The sequence below is a fragment of the Penicillium pulvis genome (assembly GCF_028828015.1).
Source record: "Penicillium pulvis strain IBT 33274 chromosome Unknown scaffold_8_segment0_segment0, whole genome shotgun sequence".
Taxonomy (NCBI): Eukaryota; Fungi; Ascomycota; class Eurotiomycetes; order Eurotiales; family Aspergillaceae; genus Penicillium; species Penicillium pulvis.
Window position 1 is genome coordinate 1,766,797 of NW_026643080.1, and position 16,358 is coordinate 1,783,154.

The 16,358-nt window shown below is 49.3% G+C and overlaps 6 protein-coding genes across 6 annotated transcripts; 1 reads left to right on the forward strand and 5 right to left on the reverse strand.

Annotated features, from left to right (window-relative positions):
* Positions 1-91: 91 nt before the first annotated feature.
* On the reverse strand, positions 92-805 carry N7503_010075 (uncharacterized protein; the record flags this gene model as incomplete). The annotated part of the gene is made up of 1 exon (XM_057069621.1): positions 92-805. One exon carries the CDS (start codon positions 803-805, stop codon positions 92-94), a length of 714 nt encoding a protein of 237 aa, XP_056916232.1.
* A 2,811-nt stretch (positions 806-3,616) lies between these two features.
* On the reverse strand, positions 3,617-6,482 carry N7503_010076 (putative PHD finger and SET domain protein; the record flags this gene model as incomplete). The annotated part of the gene is made up of 2 exons (XM_057069622.1): positions 3,617-3,850; positions 3,954-6,482. 2 exons carry the CDS (start codon positions 6,480-6,482, stop codon positions 3,617-3,619), a joined length of 2,763 nt encoding a protein of 920 aa, XP_056916233.1.
* Positions 6,483-9,186: 2,704 nt separating this feature from the next.
* On the reverse strand, positions 9,187-10,752 carry N7503_010077 (putative proline permease; the record flags this gene model as incomplete). The annotated part of the gene is made up of 1 exon (XM_057069623.1): positions 9,187-10,752. The coding sequence occupies one exon, from the start codon at positions 10,750-10,752 to the stop codon at positions 9,187-9,189; it is 1,566 nt and encodes a 521-aa protein (XP_056916234.1).
* A 285-nt stretch (positions 10,753-11,037) lies between these two features.
* On the reverse strand, positions 11,038-12,308 carry N7503_010078 (putative nuclear pore protein (SEH1); the record flags this gene model as incomplete). The annotated part of the gene is made up of 3 exons (XM_057069624.1): positions 11,038-11,144; positions 11,196-12,030; positions 12,099-12,308. 3 exons carry the CDS (start codon positions 12,306-12,308, stop codon positions 11,038-11,040), a joined length of 1,152 nt encoding a protein of 383 aa, XP_056916235.1.
* Positions 12,309-12,631: 323 nt separating this feature from the next.
* Positions 12,632-14,168, forward strand: N7503_010079 (UDP-N-acetylglucosamine--dolichyl-phosphate N-acetylglucosaminephosphotransferase; the record flags this gene model as incomplete). The annotated part of the gene is made up of 3 exons (XM_057069625.1): positions 12,632-12,870; positions 12,944-13,124; positions 13,188-14,168. 3 exons carry the CDS (start codon positions 12,632-12,634, stop codon positions 14,166-14,168), a joined length of 1,401 nt encoding a protein of 466 aa, XP_056916236.1.
* Positions 14,169-14,354: 186 nt separating this feature from the next.
* On the reverse strand, positions 14,355-15,943 carry N7503_010080 (DUF895 domain membrane protein; the record flags this gene model as incomplete). Its single annotated transcript, XM_057069626.1, has 4 exons — positions 14,355-14,534; positions 14,597-14,693; positions 14,762-15,803; positions 15,859-15,943. The coding sequence occupies 4 exons, from the start codon at positions 15,941-15,943 to the stop codon at positions 14,355-14,357; spliced, it is 1,404 nt and encodes a 467-aa protein (XP_056916237.1).
* Positions 15,944-16,358: the final 415 nt, after the last annotated feature.

A 16,358-nucleotide genomic window follows, 5' to 3' on the forward strand; every position in this document is an offset into this window, starting at 1 on the left:
CTCATCACGAAGAAAAATGTAATTCTCAGATTGATATCAATTCTTGTCCTGTCTCACTTGGGCATATGAGCTTCACAAACAGGGAACCGGCTTAGGCGGCCGGGAATCCAGCCATGGCCATGATGATAGCAATGGGCGTGGCGGTACCGATCTCACCCACATACCCAAGCCTACCACGGCCGACTTCGGTCCTAACAACCGGAAAAGCAAATGGGTTCACGCGAGGGTTCACATGGTGCGGCTCAACCACCGGGAGAAAAGCAATATCAACTGGAGTCGAGCGATACCAAGCATCCGCGACATCCACCCCCGTTAGGAAAATCGAATGAGTGTGGTAAGTATCAGGCAAATTTGCCAGATGCGCATCGGGCAAGGGAGTGTATCGGTCGTTCAGATAAATGCGGCAACTGTACTTCTCCTCAAACTTCCAAGGAAGACCGGCAGTGTTGAAGGGATTCGGCAAATAGTAAGGATTCTCAGGCGGGTTGCGAGCAGAGATGCGGTGATACGCTCTGTTGAAGTCGCCGATGCAGATGGCCGTTCCGCCATTATGCACAAACTCTACCACGGCTTGCCAGACGTCGCTGTATGTGCGTCTCGTCATGATCTCGGCGTTTACGAAGACGACATCATATCCGCCTTGGATGAGGTCGAGAATGGCTTGGTAGCGCTGCCGAACTTGCTTGAAGTACTCGGCTCTTTCATTGAGCTCGTGGATAAGCTCCGAGTACGTGAACTCGTACGTCAAGAGGGCGCCCACGCAAAGGAAAAGAACCGAAAGACGACGTCGACCGGGATCCGACATGCTTCAGATGGATTTGAACTTGACTGAGGTTCAGGTTGTTGAGTCGGCTTGAGAAAAGCCTTGAGATGCGTTGCGGGGTACTCGCGTCAATCAGCTTGGAAGAGGAGGACGCCGAGTGGCAAACAAAAAGGCAGCAAGAAGGAACAAGACGCTCTGAGATAGACAGAGTGCGAAGGTACCCGTGATACTATGATGCTGATTTTTCTGCGGGGTACTTGTCAAGAGCAGAACATGAAGGCAAGATGGAAAGGCGTCGAGGTAAACAGCTTTTGAATTGACTACTGGTGCTGTTTATTCTCTATCGGTGCGCCTTGCAATAGCTTTGCAACTGACTACTTGCTCTAATTATCGCCCATCTACGCGCCACCTGACCCGTATAGGTGCCTCATGGTGAATTGAATGTCAACAAAGTAGTTCCTTTGCTCCTAACCTTCCATGTTGTCCATGATATCCTCCTTGTTGGTTTCTTTCCAATGAACAATCAGTATTGAATACAATACTTGGAGTAGAGTTGGAAAGGGAAAAGAGACGTCCAACATCATGTTTAGATACTTCGCGGAGAGCAACGTAATCGAAATGAATTCCCAAGGTCAATTAGATTTACTTCGGGTTTACTTCGGGACGAGTTCTTCCGTCCCGAAGTGTAAACCTTAACTTTAATCTTTGCGATTGAGCCGATAGCGCCGATTGATATGATTGATACGATTGATTTGATGGCGATTGTGCGATTATCCGATTGATTACGATTGGCCCAGGCCAAGGTTTTTAAGGTTCAAATTACGTGGATGAGATGGCTTGGAATCAGTGAATAAAATTCCATCAAATTTCATGATGCACCACACCATGCGCTCAACTGCGATAGACGTATTTTAAACATGAACATGAAGGGTATAGTCAACATCAAAATTATTTCAAGCAGTAACGAAAGGTGAGGAAGAGAAATTGTGAGCCCGAATGCTGGTAAGAAGACGCAAACTAGAAATTCAACAACAGACTACAGTGTCAGGCTGAAGTCTCACCTGTAGACGGACAATGCCGAGATGCAGCCAGAAGAGGGCTGGAAGAACTTGTCAAGGTAAGTGAAGAAGAGTGTTGACCGGTGTGATCAGTTTTGTGGACTGGAAATGGGGAAAATTTGCAGCCAAGTCCAGTCTCAATTTATCCTGACACATAAACTGGGTAGATACGTGATGCCTGTTCAGAGGGAACTTGAGCAACGAGATGTTTGGCCGGTGCTTCTTCACCGCATGCCTGTCAGAAACCCGTGGCTTGTGCCCACACACCACAATAAAACAAGTAAAATGCTGAATTTTTGTTGCCAGCGGGTTCGAGAATTGCGTTCCAAGATGTGGAATTGATTGGAAGCGGCAGGATGGAAGAGTGGCCTTTCAGCAGACTCAATGTGACATGGAAGCATGTTGTGAAGGTTCAAGGAGGATGGAAACTGCACAACCAGGTCATTATAGAGCCACAAAAATGGGAATGGCCAGTGAGGAGGTACCTGGAATCTCGCGAAGGCAAGTTGGGAAGTGGTTCAGGGATCAAAGTGATCTGTGTATTGATCAGGGAGACCAGGATTTGTTTGGTGATGAGCATTCAGAACCTGCGAAAATCATCAGCACAAAGTAAGATAGACGTATGGGCAATGGATATCAGCATATCAACAACAGTTGCCTGGGATTGAATGGTAAGTGGGCAAGAGGAAGAGCAAAAGCGTAAAGGGGCAAGAGGGGGGGGAACAATAGTAAGAAAGGATGGTCAGGTGAAATGTAAACATACATATTGGGAGATATGGAGAACACAAGACATGAAAATGATGAAGTTCAAGATGTTTGATTGCAAGAAGAAAGTTCAAAGACTAATGGCCAAAGGCCAAAAAGAAGTGGAAGTGGAAGTTGAAGTTGAAATTCAACAAAGGAAGAAAATTAGAGAGCAAGAGCAAGGAATAAAATTATTAATACCTGCGGAATTGAGGGATGTATCCAAAATCATACTTTATATCCCAGGATCGCCACGGCGATTAAAATCCTGCAAATCACGCGACAGGATCATTTCGCCTCTAGATCCATCCTCTCCCCGAGATCGCCCTATCAGGCGAAAGAGTCACTTAATCACAATTCCAACACATCAATCAAGATCCGATCATGTGGGTGGATTTTGTTGACACAAGTTCACCACTCGAGGTGTTCAGCAGTCTGTGTACTAATTTTGTTATGCATGATTCAGTAGCGCTCTACTGGGCCTTTCGATGCTTCAAATGCTCCGTATCGATCTTGGAACAATGTCTAGTACCAATTGGCTACATGCCTACATCTACCGTTACAAGCTACATGCATCAGGAAACCAAAACTTTAATAATAATAATGTTCATACAAGCTATCCTGTACCATGGAAACTCCATGTCGAAGGAGAGAAGATATTCGGTAGATAATCTCACAGATCATAAAGATAAGCGGCTGTGCTGCACAAGGCCAGTCACACCGAAGGCCATAACCCACCCGAATCCTGGTATTTCCGTAACCGACCTTCCCATTTCCTTGAACACGCCGTGTACGCCGTTCGGAAAGAAAAAATAATAATAGATAACCGTCACACAGACACGCAGCCCGAACGCCGTTGCCACCCTTGTAAAAATGAAGTAGAGTCACACGAGAGAAGAATTTTGAAGTCGTAGAAACGTGATTCCGAAGAGGTTTCGTCAAGCGACCACGCCATTATTACCACACGCGGTAAGTGAAAAATAAAAGATGAAAAGATAAAGATATAAGAACAGAAGCGAGCATAAGGATATCAAGCGAACTGAAGATTCAATCACTGAGTCGAGGGGTCGTGAGGCTCTGCCGAATCGGAGGCATCTTTCATGGCGATATCACTGGGCTGCGAGATCTCAACCTGGGAAGCCTCAGCCCTGGTGTTTAAGGCGTTGTTGTCCAGTGCTAGATTGACGGAAGCCTGCGTATCGTCGGCACTTGCTGCATAATCTGGTCCAGAGGTGGCAGGTGGATTCGCCGCAGGAGGAGCGGCGGCAGCAGCGGCAGCGGGGGCCTGAGCCTGAGAGCTCTCCGAGGTGGGGGGTTGTCAAGGTACCTCGGCGGCTTAGATAGTCGCCCAGAGTGAGTTTTCTCTTAGCTGGCGTTGCAGTAGGTACAGCAGGAATTTGTACAGAACGGGGCGAAGATGCCTCGACGGTCGAGGGAGAAGCGAGACTAGCGGTGGATGCAGATCCAGGGCTGACTGCAAAAGGGATGGCAGGAACGCTGGGGGGAGGCATGGAAACACGCAGATTTCCATGGTTGATGGGAGTAGTCGAACCCGGAAGCTTGGTGATGTGGGCTGCAGTGGATGGCCAATGAGGGGAAAGCGGAGGCTTGCTTGGGTGCTGATCGGGGTGATGGATATCGGACTCAGGATTACCTACAGTAGCCGATGGCATAAGAGCAGTAGTCTGAGAAGTATCCGCGTCCGCATCCGCAGTCATCGCAACGTTTGGCGACTGAGTCAGAGGGGATACCGATTCCCCTGCGTTGACGCTATCAGAACCAGCAGATTCTAATTGCTCCCTGGCCTCCCGCTCCTCCCGCTCCTGCTTCTCTCTGTGGCGCCGACAGTCTGCAAAGTAACGCTCCAGCATTCTCACCTTGGGATGGACCCAACGAGGCTCTTGACGGTGGTAGATAGCAGGAAGGTCCTCAAAATCGCGATTACATTGAATTGCCAAATCAACATAATTAGGTCGGTAGCCGCGAAGGCGGGGTGTACTTGGCCCTCTACCACGAGAGGAGGTTGGAGCACGAGTAGCAGGCAACGAACCCGGTGACAGGCTCGTAGTGGGAGACTGAGGCTGATCGCCGGTTGTATTATTGTTGGGAAGCATTTTGTTGGATCCGCGTTGTGATGCGAAGAATGAAGTTTGCGATGATGTTGCGTTGGCGAGGGGCGCAGGAGATTGCGCAGAGGGAGCACTAGTGCGCTTTTTCTTCTTTTGGGCCGTGGTACGTTGATCGTTTTCCAGGGCCTGGAATTGTTTCTCAGCGTCAGCAATCTTGCGACGCTCACGACTTGACATTCCAAGACCAGTAAGTCCCGAATTAGAAGCAGTTGGACTAATATCACGACTGAGAGATTTTCGCACAGAGCCTGATGTTGAGCGACTATCTACAGCCGCATCATCATCCTCAGTATGCTTAGTCGTTTCACTTCCGGCACGACTAGTCGAGCCACGGCGCGCATCCAACGGAGATTTACCCGGTTTGGTGTTGGCCTTCTTCCGCTTCCCATTGATCTGCTTAGGGGTATCAAGCGATTTTGGATGCCGACGGCGATCAATGTTCGCAAGCAGGCAATTCTGCGGGTGCTCACAGGCACATCCACCAAAGTTCGCAAGAGTGTTGCTGATGCACACGGCTGCAGCATCTGTCGCACTATCCCCAGATTCTTGCTTAACAAATCCATTAGATGACTCAGACAACTGTGCATCTAAATACCACATAATAGTAATCTCCGAGCCTGCGGGGATGTCTTCTTTGGCAACAAAGCAGAAGTGATACTCTACATCGTTGGTGATAAAGATCTTCATGGTGACATTTGGACGACAAGATCGACGAGTATAACGGAGCATACTACCTTCATATCGGCCATCGATATAGAGTGGTAGGTGAGAACTGAAGAACACGAAAGGCTCGGGGTGGCGTAGTTCAGACCATCTGTTGTTGGGATCGAGGCAATAGTCGTCAAAAATGCCAACCTTGCCTGTGATTTCACCAACAACTTCGTCTTTTCGCACAGTATCTTGAGTCTTCACAATCTTCCATGTGGGGTGTCGGCCACTGATTTCGATATTTGGGTCGGTAATGGTGTCAGTGATGAGAGCGGGCCAACGAGAGCGATCTAGTGCAGCGTCGGACCGAATGAATGTGTCTTCGGCTCGACGTCCATTGGTGACTCGCGCCAAGGCATCGGGATTCTTGACCCACGACGCCGACTCGCCTACCAGACTGACATTGACAAATAGATTACTATCCATGTCCACATGGTTTTCATCCCCGTCGTAGAGGTGTAGGAATTCGTTCGAGTAGAGAGGAATAGAGGGGCCAGAGAGTTTTGTAGGAGACGGCGCAATAGAGGTAGAGGAGCGTCGTTTACGAGACTGTGTGGGGAGATGAGGAGCGCCTGAGAGGGCACTGATAGAGGTAGAGGATCGGTGGGTCGTTTTCGTCTTCTTTGCTGGAGGTTGATCTCGGGCGCCAGACTCGCTGCGCTGATGACTAAATCCATTCATGTCGCCGTCCTTGGGTTTTTTCTTCGTTGCCTTTGCACTGGATCGTTTCCTACGGTCCCCATCCTCGCTCTGCTCCCGGATCCGTCGTTGGCGTTGTCGGTCAGCAGCGCGACGGCTGTCCAACTGACGCGGCTCACATTCGATGCAGTTGTGCACATCCGGTACTCGCTTGTCTGGATAGTAGCAGACAATGTGCTGCCATGTCTCGCAGCGCTCGCAGAATACTGTGCTACCGTCATCTTCATTGAACTGACAGATACATTTGATGGTGTATGGCTCTTCCTCATCGGGCGCGCCCGAGTCAGAAATAGCACCATTGACGGGAGAGTCTGGGAGGGCGGGGACCGGGTACGGATCCGTGGTGGCGTGCGTGATGGCGAGGGAGGAGGTATCTGTCATAGTCCGACAGATTACCCCCTCTCAGGTCAGAGATTATGGAAAAATTGAGGAACGATGGCGTTGCCGATCCGTCCCTAGTCAACGAGCATGTCAACGACCACCTGGGAGGGTGAATCTTTGCACTGTTCTGTCTGAACAATGACAGACGCGTGGAAGTGAGGCACAGCCGCGATTAGACACTAGGTTCCGGTCCTAGCATGAACCTGCAAGCCCAGTATAGGCTGGCACAACAGTTCACAGGTTTCACGTATCGATTTTGATGATGGATGGGCCGACTGGACGAGGAGGAAAATCCTAGCCGAATGCGACTGACCCGTGTCCTGAAGGGTGGCCGGCAGGGAACTGACAAAATCGAGGGGAAGGAAAGGGGATATGGTCCACGACGATGAGGCGATTCGAGGTGCACGGCTGGGCGGGGTGCGAAATGGATCGGAGGGCCAGTTGAAGTCGTTCAGCAGGTCAGGTCGAAGGCGAAAAGGGTTCAGGGCGACGGGATCGCGTAGAGGAAAAGAGAAATGGAGGAACAGATGGCGATCGAGAAAGAGCGGAGGGAACACAGACAAAAGAGATGGAGAGGTGGGATCCGAGGAAGGGAAGAAAAGGGACGCGCAGGGAAAAAAGGAGAGAAAAAGAGGGTGAATCTGAGTGAACTTGGATGGAAGGAGGAGGAGATGGGGCAGGCCTAAGGCAGCGAAAGGCCCCGAACAGCAGCGCAGCGAAAGGGGATTAGCGTAGGTTGAGCGCGCCGGTGACTCTCGAAAGCCCGAAAACGAACATAGAAAACCGGATGAAGGAGGGGAAAACAGTTAGGAAACGGGAGGGAGGCCAGCTGGGCACTGGCTGCAGCGTGTCCTGCATTGGAAACATGTAACAAGGCTGTCATGAGCCTGTTCTCTGCGGTATTGTGAGTGAGCGCGGTAATAAACGCTAGTCCGCATTTGAACTAGCGGCGGGAAGGACTGTTCGGGTGGGGGGATCACGGGACTAGCCAGAAAACCATGGAAGAGGAATCAAGGATAAGGCTGGGTAGGTTAGCATCTAGACATATTAGTAGTTCATCATAAGAACATGTTAAAGCAGAGGACATATGTCATCGTCGTCGTCATGAAAATAGAACAAAAGAGTGGCCCATGTAGTAATCCAAAGTCTGACCAATGCACATGGAGTTCCATGCATAACCAAGTAGCCGGGCGGCATTTTTGATAGGCAGCCGGATCTAGTGCCGTTGGTTAATCATCATGGTCGAAGGGGCTGGGGGATAAGGCCATCGTAGCCTGCCAAGGGGAATCTGTGAGTAGAAGAGAGAAAAGTAAAATGGGAAGAGCACAAAGAAGTATGGCGGGCGGCTGCCCTTGGCCAAAAGTGGCTCAAGGGAAAGATGATCAAGTAAGGGGAGAGCGGATGAAAAAAGTCACTGGGAAGGGTGAAAAATCTAGAATGTATATGGAATAATGAAGAAAAGGGAATAGGGCATAGGTGTAAGCATAGGAGAATAAGAGATTAGGGCAGAAGGGAAGTGTGTAGGGTAGAGAGCGTATAGGTCGTAGGATTTAGAATAAGTTGCAGTGGGAACGTGGGTATGGGTGGGAATTTTGGCCTTGGGACGAAGGAAGATCATCCGAAAAGACGGGGCAGCAGCGTGGCGCAGGTGCCCGGGAGGGGAAGTCATCTGGTCCTGGCCTTGGGATAATGTGGGAGGGAAAAAAAAGAACAGCCGCAAAAGGAAAAGTGTATGACAAGTTGACAGGTTTCGGAGGGTGTGTCCGAGGAAATGGGAATGCTGGGGAGAGAAAAGAAGATCGCTTGAGGGAAAGCAAGTTGCCGGCTTTGGTAAAAAGGGGGGGGGAAGAGAATGATCTAGCAGCCCGATATTATTATTCCAGCCCGGTGATTTGGCAGCGTTTTTCGCCACTATAGCAAGTCGCAAGTGCGCAAGGAACAGGGCTAATTTAACCAGAACGTTAGTCGATCACAAGGCGTAAATTGTATTGAAACTTATTCGTTACGGCCCGCTCAGGGCTCTGCACGTCTCGCCGCCTCGGGAACATGTTCCCTAGCACCTGAGGCATCCAACCACACCGCTGGGTCTGCAAATTCCTCCGTTTGTGCTCTTTTTCTGGATGGGTTGAAACATTTGTGCTTCAATCGTATTAGACGATGCAAATTGGAAAATTTGGTGATTGGAAGTGGCAGGAGGCACACATTGGCGTGACAGAGGACGTGAAGCCTGGTATAATCCAATAAAAGAAAGACACCCTGCAGTGAATAAGAAAGGACAGAAATAATATTCATTTGAGGACTCGAAGTATACACGTTATCTTGGGAAAGCGGTGGGAAGATTAGGAGACGATGTGGAAGAAAGAAACATAAGGAGGATAAACTTCCAAGGTGTCTGAGGAAGCACATGACAACAAAAGGCAGTTACGTCAAACAATCCATGCCAACGAAAGAAACATAGCGATGACAAAGAGTCCAAAAAACCAGACAAATTTCAAGAACATTACGGAAAAAAAAATCCCCATAACTACAAGACAAGGTTTACAAAAGAACTCGGAGTAAGTGAAAGCGACTACGCCTGGAGTGTAACATTGATTTATCCAACAGCCAAAGATCAGTCACTGCGAAAACACTATTTAATGATACGGAACTCCCAGAGGACAGCTGTCAGGTATACGGGTTTCCCTCACGACTTCCTCAAGATCGCTCATGCCTCCCTGGCCATCGTCCAGACCTGATCCAGCTCAACAGTGGTGGGGGTTTGGAGTGATCGCCCATTTGGTACCCTTGGTCGTGGGCAATGCTTGGTTTCTGGAGCGATGTGTACTTGCTTCATGCGGCTTTCTTCGCTAGTCGGACATGGAACGGGATCTCCAAATCGATGAACAGCATATAAAAGACCAAACAGAGGTATGCTGATATATGCCATCATAATCCTAGCTCCTCGGGGCCCGTTATGACTGCCTGGTACAGCAGAAATCAATCCGTTTGACAGCAGTAGTAGGATGCTGAGAGCGAATCCGATGGAGGTACCCACTGGCTGGAGAGCATGACGGTAAGCAGTGGTGATTCTGTTTGCGTGCAAACGGATACGGAATTGACGGTATATGACACATGACAGTACCCAGGAAAGGTAGCCAGAGCTGTTCACAAAGAGAATGAAGTATGTTGTCATGGTCGAGCTGGACGTAGCGACAGACAAGAAGGCAAGCATGGTGAAAGTTGCTGTAAAAACCACAGCCACCCATGGAACACCCCAGTGGTTTCGACTTTTGAACATGGTGGGTGCATGGCCGGCATCTGCCAGTGCATGCAGCGAACGAGAGGCAAGGTACAGGTACGACTGGGCAGAGGTAACGGATGAGAGAAGGATTGCAAGAGTCGCAGTCACAGGGAGGATTCGAATTCTCGCAGTGTTGATACCGATGACGAAGGGAGACAAGCCGGCACCAGCTCCATTATTGGTGAGTAGCGGGTTATCATAGGGAGCCATGACGCCCATGGCCAATGAGGTCAGGATATAGGGAAGCACAGTCTGGCAGACGTCTCCGTAAACTCGTCTCGGGATTTTGGAATTGGCGGCTGGTTGTATGCTCTCGGGTATCTCAGGCTGATCAGCGGCCTCTCTTTGCTCAGCTCGTTGCACAATTAACTCTGGTGCAAAGGTGAAGGCTGCAGTGCTAAGATGAACACACTGCAACAGACCCAAGAGTTTCCCCGGTAGACCACGCACTAAGTACTCATGCATCGCTCCAGGCCTTTTCCAGTATTGAAATCCCCAGCGATCATGGCCAGTCGCACCTCCAAGAGCAATCGACAGAGAAAGTACGAGAAGACAAGCCAATGTGCCGATTTTGATCCGATAGAACACTCTCTCGGAGCTTTTGAACAGTCGATCGGGGAGAAAGTTTGAGGCGACGATAATGACGGTGATCAATACAAGCCAGATGGCGACGCGGGACCCAGCGTTCCACAGCCCAACGTTGACCATCGCTGTTGTAATTTCGTATGGGACGAGCATCGCCATTATATACCAGCGGACACAGGCAGTGGCGAATCCCAAACTATTGCTCATGTAATGAAATCCATGCATGACTACCGTTCCGTGGCGAGATGGTTTATAGGTAGCGACTTCCGCGATGCTGGTGGCCATGAAGTAGACAAGAAATGATAGGGATATGTATGAAACAAGTAGGGAGGCCGGTCCACCGACAGCCAACGCCTGGCCGCCGGCGAGGAAAAGGCCAGTGCCAAGGGTCGGTCCGATGGCCATTCCTGGTGTTCAAGGAGTAAGAATACGGCAATAGCGAGTGCAGGCCATGATCAAGAAGAAATTCAGGCATCGAAGTTGTGGACGCATCGGTGCATTCCAAAAATTTGGACTCGAGGTCGCACCTGCCGCAAAGTCGCTAAGCCCAACACTGATTCTCAAAAGCCTCAAGTAGAATTAAAATTGGAACAAAGTATACATCAATGCTAGTAAAACAAGTGCAAGGGTATCATTAGTTATCTCAGAGAGCTGGATTTTGAATATCCAGCAAGGGAATTTAGAGTTGGTTCACTGGGCAGCCAGGTCGGTTTCAGCAAATTCAAGCCACTCTCCAGCTAATGATTTCTTCCAGAATCGAACCACACCATCGTCCCCAGAAGAGATCAACGAATCACCTGGGTATTACGTTAGAATGCAAAATACCGCTGAGAAACGTGAATACTTACCAGCGAAAGAGAACTCAACCTGCCACACATCAAGATGTCGACTATCTACGCACGCGACTTGCTTGAAGGAATGCTTAAACAGAGAATCGCCACTGGCTTGGCGATTGGACATTGATTCGGAGTCCTGATTTGCCAGGGCGCTCCCAATTCCGGACTGCGATGTGGCACGCACGGATGGCGATTGTTGCTGCCGCCGTTCGGCCTTCCGTGAACCGGGGGTTTGAGGATTGATAGGTGTCGTGTAGACTTCGAAAATACGCACCAAACCATCCTTGCCACCACTAGCAATGAGATCGTATCCCCGTACAGAGCCGTTGGCCCAGGAGATATCTCTAACCAGGCTAGCATGTCCGTTCAATTCAATGGCATGATAGAATCGTCGATTGGCATCGGTGCGGTAGACCTTGACCGAGTCCATTGCAGCAACCACTAATGATAAGCTCTTTCGATCCGAGTCCGGCTGGATAGAGTGTGTGATATCGGTGGGGTCATGGTGAAACTGGACCTTGAAACTTGTTTCTTCTCCACGTTCGGGTGCTGCGCAAACACGAAACTGATCGACCGGTTGCCATTCCGCCAAGCTATCCGGGCTGACAGGCTCCATGACCATCAAGTAGCCATCGCGGGTAATCACCGCCATCCATGACTCCAGGTCAATATTGCGAAAGTCCAACGATACAAATGGATGGCGGTGGGGCGCTGTCATGCGGAAAATACACCTAAACCGCCGGCCAGAATTGGGCGACTGTGTTACATCTTCCTGCCATACTTTGAGTTTCATGTCTTCTCCAACACTTGCAATATGCTGGCCTGTAAATGGACCATTCCATGTTGCCTGCGATGGTATATTAGAGCGCGTTTCTACGCGACACAAGCAGATATGTTGTGGTATTCAGGTCTTACATCACGAATCTCCGCGTCATGGGCCTTCCAGGTGTCCAACAATTGCCACTGGCCATCCTTCATATCCCAAACTTTCATGCGGTGATCAGCGGAGGCTGTGACGATCCGATTGCCGTAGAAGTTGAATTTGGTGACTGTGACAATATCCCGGTGGCCAGCATCGAAATCGGCAAACCCACCCGCAATCTCTGGGTGCTCCATTGCACCCATTGGGTCCAGCTACTTTGCCTTGACTGACTTTGACCAGGAAAAATAAGCAACGGGCCAATAATGCGCCTTCACATCCACATATGCATGTCGTGACATGAAACAAAGGTGTCTCGGGTTTCCTTACTTGGCCGCGATCATCAGTTCTCTGCCGCCCCGGGGCGGTCAAATACGGCGGGCAGATCCGATAAGCTTATCGCGATTGGTTTCCGCATGAAGACACATTGCGTAAGCCGTGCTCCATAAGAAAGGTGTTCACTTCTTTTGTTCGCGTTTCTTGCTAGAATTGGATCTCAATCATTTTGTGCGGATGTCAATCGCTCCAGATGCAGACTTCAAGTACCCTTTCTCGGACGGAAACGTGGCGCCTGCTGCTTCTCGTGGGAGCTGGTCTCGGCGTGCTGGTCAACACGTTCCAGGGCGATGGTGCACCCTTGATAGCCTCGATTGCGCTAACTTGCATATCATTCGCCGTCGCCTATAGCATGATCCGATGGCTTGGACCGGTATTCATCAAGGCAGGGTTGAAGGGAAAGGATATGGCCAAGCCAAGAAAACCTGAAATGTAAGTATGAACTCCACTTATTGTTTGCTTATTATTTGTGGCGTTGCGATCAGTGACTAATTCCACGCCTTAGACCTGAAACTATGGGAGCCGTATGCGCCGTGGTTTATTTGCTATCCCTGATCGTGTTCATTCCATTTGCCTTTTACAAGGACATTGTCGCAGCAACCTCAGGCGGAGGTAATCGCGACGTGGTTATTGAAGACCAACACATTGAGATGGGTCGCTATCTCCATAGATTTCCCCATGGAAAGGTTTGTTTACCCAGAAATCATCCAGCTGAGAAGTCCCACCGAACTAACGCTTTTTCCTGATAGCTTGCATCATACCTATCAGGTCTGTTGTCTCTGCAATGCATTGTCATCCTTGGGATTGGTGACGACTTGCTCGATATTCGCTGGCGACACAAGGTCTTGATTCCTGCATTTTCAGCAATTCCCATGCTCATTGTGTACTTCGTCGATTTCGGCGTCACCCATGTTGTCGTGCCAGTTCCACTGCAAGCATACCTCGGAGCTTTCATTGACCTCGGATGGCTATATTACATGTACATGGCAGCCGTAGCGATCTTCTGTCCGAATGCGATCAACATGTTCGCAGGTATAAATGGGATCGAGGTAGCCCAATCACTGGTGATTGCGGTTCAACTCCTGTTTAATGATGCGCTGTACCTGGCGCCGGTCACACCATACCCGAACCCGGCTACAGACTCGCACTTATTCTCTATCTACTTCTTGCTACCATTTGTTGGTGTATCGGCTGCACTTCTGTGTCACAACTGGTATCCATCCAAGGTGTTTGTGGGTGACACCTACTGTTACTTTGCAGGCATGGTCTTTGCGGTTGTGGGTATACTTGGTCATTTCAGCAAGACCTTGCTCCTGTTATTTGTGCCCCAGATCTTCAACTTTTTGTATTCCACACCACAGCTTTTCCATATCATTCCTTGCCCCCGTCATCGGTTACCAAAATTCAACGCTGCGACTGGGCTTTTGGAGACTTCTGTCACTGAGTGGACAGTTCCCCCTTCTCCTTTAGTCGCGTTAGTGTTGGAAATTCTCCACAAATTACGGTTGGTGCGTGTGATCAAGAACGAAGGAGGACAGATTATCGAGTCAACGAACTTGACTATCTTGAATCTTTGGCTCGTTTGGATGGGACCCATGAGAGAGGACACCCTTGCATGGCACATGGTTGGTGTTCAGACTGTTTGTGGTTTAGTTGGATTATTTGTGCGGCATCGACTAGCTTTGCTAGTGTTCAACACTGATAACCTATCATTTCAGTCTATGGCATGAAGATCTTGTGCCCATACATTGGCATAGATTACATGGATTGTTTGCGACCCTCTATTGTTTGTATATATTATTCCCCGACAGCGATTTGGAATAGCAGGATTCGTAGCATTCACCAAATATTAGAGTTTGCTGTTTATCTAAACAAGGCCAAAGGGATGTCTCAATAACAATGGTCTCATCAGTCATTTACTCAGCGTCGGATGGCTCCCGTAGAGCGCGAGACTCTCTTTCAAGCTTCTTGTCACCAAAAAGATTCCCAACTTCTCTGACAAGGAGCCACGCAGGTAAGATCGCAATTGCCCACAGGACAAAATTGAGGTATACACTTCCCACTGCGGCCATAACAGTCACACTGCTGAGACCATACTGGAAAACAGAATAGCAAGTCAGCCTTTGGAATGAACAACAGGCCTGGAAGGAAGACTTACACTGACAGCCTGCGCAGCAGATTCGGTTCCACGCAGCAAACCAGCGATCCGGACGACTTCCTCATCGTCATCTGCCAAGTTGCCGACCAAGAAGAATCTATGTTCATATTAGCAAGAGTCAAGCTGCTTGGAAGGTCGTCTAATGCATTTTTAGGTTGAACTCACAAATACATATAGTTGAGTTGGAAGCCTGCAACCCAAAAAAGGAAAAGAGCGAAAGCTTTTCCGAACCCAGGATCAACCCAGTCGTATACCGGATTTGTCTTATTGAACTCCGTCGTGTTCACTGTTGCCCAAATCCAGCAAAGTCCTTGCCATGCAACGACAAAGAAAAAGGCAGATCTCGTCCGTGTCTTGAGCGAGATTGATTTCTTGTCGAGGAAAGCACCCAATAGATTCCCTGCAATCAGTGCAACCACACCACTGAGAAACGAGCCGAGAGCTCTGGCGCGCACACTGAGCCATAAGTCCTCATAAGAGAACATCACCGCCTCGGTGTAAACAGCTTGACAGATGAAAGGAATGATCAACAGGAACTTGCGACTCATGAACAGCTTTGCCATCTGCTTAAGCTCAAACCCGACAGTGTTTTTCACCTTCAACTGCACAGGGACTCCATCCTTCCGCTGAACACGAGACGGCGAGTTCAGAAGCAATCCCGCAAATGGACCCAAGGCCTGGAGTACAATGAAGATGATGTACACAGTATACGACACGCTGCCCTCAGTTGCGCGATTCGCATTGATACCCAAGCTGATCGCGCCACCCAAAATCTGACCTCCAACTCGAAAGCTCAGCCAGAATCCTAAGAAGCGACCTTGATTATATGGTTCGGGATACGAGAGCGCAATCGCAGCCTCAGCCATCCAGAAGATACCCGCTGAGATACCACAGAGTGCTGCACCCAGAATCACCAGCCATGAATCCCCGAAGCGATTGTTTGTGTATAGTCCTGCGGCGTATGGCGCATAGCCCATTGTTCCAATGATCAAGGTCCATTTTATGCCAATGAATCGGACGACAACGCTGCCCAGGAAGCAAGATACGACCATGAGACCGAACGTTAATGCGTTTGCTGCATTGACGAGGTAGGGCTTCTCCTCACCTCCGCCACCTAGGGAGTTCATTGCTCCCCATATACCGGGCGCGAGGAGGTTGCAGAGGCCCAGAATGAGGGCATTATAGAACGTCGAACGATACCATTTTACTATTCAAACAACTGAGTGAGATTGAATACTTTACGGTGAGGAAATTCTGTTTACCTGGATATGATTCCCCAACCTGGGACCCATAAGTATCGCTGACCTCCTCGTCATTCGGAAGTGTGCCTTTTTCCACGATTGTCATGATGAGCAGAAAGAGGTCCTAGCTGGATTTTTTTAAAAAAAGCTGCATGGAGGCTGGACCCTGAGCTCTTATCAACTTTAATAACACGCCGTCTAAGGACCAATCTGTCATGGCGTAGGAATTTCTCAACATTAGATATGACATATCTTGCGGCGGCATGGCAACATCGGCAATTTGACATTCCATTCCCCGCTTGAATATGAAAGGTTGAAAAGCGATACGCCATTGAAGGTCCGGGGATGTTGTTGTTTTCGATCAAGATTACGTGCTCGCACGAACTTTAGACCTGCAGGACACGTCATGTTGGAGGATGGGCGAGACCTTAAGGTATCTTAAGTCGGATTTGCTTATTGAGCGTTCTGTATTAAATGCATATGGCTTAATCATGATTATTTCGTTACGGCCGAGAGTATAA